The sequence below is a fragment of the Aplysia californica genome, unplaced genomic scaffold, assembly GCF_000002075.1.
Source record: "Aplysia californica isolate F4 #8 unplaced genomic scaffold, AplCal3.0 scaffold00064, whole genome shotgun sequence".
NCBI lineage: Eukaryota > Metazoa > Mollusca > Gastropoda > Aplysiida > Aplysiidae > Aplysia > Aplysia californica.
In genome coordinates, this window is record NW_004797334.1 from 1004519 (window position 1) to 1006110 (window position 1592).

General features: G+C 38.3%; 1 protein-coding gene across 1 annotated transcript in view; it reads left to right on the top strand.

The window, feature by feature from the left end:
• Positions 1-1592, top strand: part of LOC106011159 (gamma-aminobutyric acid type B receptor subunit 1-like) — a 38811-nt gene that overhangs the window by 11696 nt on the left and 25523 nt on the right. Inside the window, exon 2 of the mRNA XM_013079801.2 lies at positions 1375-1515. Within this exon, the coding sequence (XP_012935255.2) occupies positions 1375-1515 (141 nt within the window). The remainder of the gene's footprint in view (positions 1-1374; positions 1516-1592) is intronic.

The following is a 1592-nucleotide window of genomic DNA, read 5'->3' on the forward strand; positions in this document are numbered from 1 at the left end:
GGGGGGGTTGTTGTTTTTTACGCCCAGTGTTTCTTTTACAAGGGAGCAATAAATCAACAGGACAGCGTTCTTACGTAAGTCACAGCTTCCCCTCGTGTTTACTCAACACGATTTATTGTCTCTCAAACCGGTGTTCACAGTGGGAATATGTACACACTGAAAACACACACGTTGGGTAGTTTGCAGGTGCTCTGGTGTGGTTAGCCCCTTCTTTCCTATCAAACATCTATCGTCCTTATAATATAAACCTCTTCTCATTAACTTCTTATTTCGTGTTTATTTTTCTCTTGTTACACCTTTAATCTTTTGGACATATATGACCTTAATGTGTTGCAAGCGCAGTAAAATCTTGCTAAAACTAAAACAGTAGACACCCAATATTTTTTATAATCCGATAACGCTTTGAGAAGCGCTAATTTAGCGTAGAAAAAAAGCAAGAATACTTTATTTACTCAGACAATTCTTTAATTTCGGATTTCTTAATCTGAAACTTAAAAGGCAGTCAGTATCATGCACACTATGAAATAATATGTAAGTTAGAGATTCTGGAGCCTTTCTACTGCCTCTTCTTGGTTCCTTCTTACTGATGTCTTCCAGCCACACCCCTGATCTTATGGTAGGTAAGAACTAACACCTAGCCTTCTCGGATAAAGGGGAAAAATCTCTGTGGGTCCGTGTGCAAATTGCGCACGTTAGAGATCTCTTGGTAATCTAAAATCGTAAAGAGTAGAGTCCGGCCGTCACCCGAGCAAAATTCAAAATTTCCTACCAACTGAAATGTAATGTTTAATGTGTCCCGCGCACTCGTAAGACCTTATGCAGTTGCGAGTGCCGTAAAACACTGACCTAATAAGAAGGAAAAAAGATGAAATTTTGTATTGTAGATGGTAGTTCGAAGTTTGCCGAAACACTGTCTTTATCTGCAGCTGATTTGACAAAATACGTGTCCCCTACGTCCTTTTCGGAGTTAAAGCTTCTTCACTAGACGCTTTTTTATAAGGAAGTGTTCTTTCTTTCTTTCTTTCTTTCATTTTTCCTTTTCTTTTTTTTCTTTCTTTTCTTTCTTTTTTCAGTTTACCATTCTTTCTTTCTTTTTTCTTTTTTGTCTTTGTTTGTTTTATTCATTTTTCTTTCTTTTCTTCATTTCATTCATTTCTTTCTTTCTACCATCCAAGACTTGCAAGCCCAGGGACTAGACGCTTTATTTTATAAGGAAATGTTCTTTCTTTCTTCCATTCATTCTTGCTTTTCTCCCTCTTCTTTCGTTTCTTTCTTTTAATTTTTCTTTGATTCTTTCTTTTCTTTTTTTTCTTTTTCAAAAAGTTTTTTCTTTCTTTTCCTTCTCTGATTCATTTCTTTCTTTCTATCACCCAGTGCTCACAAGCCCAAGGTCTGGACGCCTTTTACAAGGAAGTGTACAACCCAAACAGGACCTCAATTTTGGCGCTGGGAGGGACCTGTTCTCACGTGACTGAGGCCACGGCAGCTGTTGCAAACCTCCGGAATATGTTGCAGGTTTGTTGTTGTTGTTGTTGTTCGTGGTGGTGGTGAAGGTGTTGTTGTTGTTGTTGGTGGTGGTGGTGGTGGTGGTG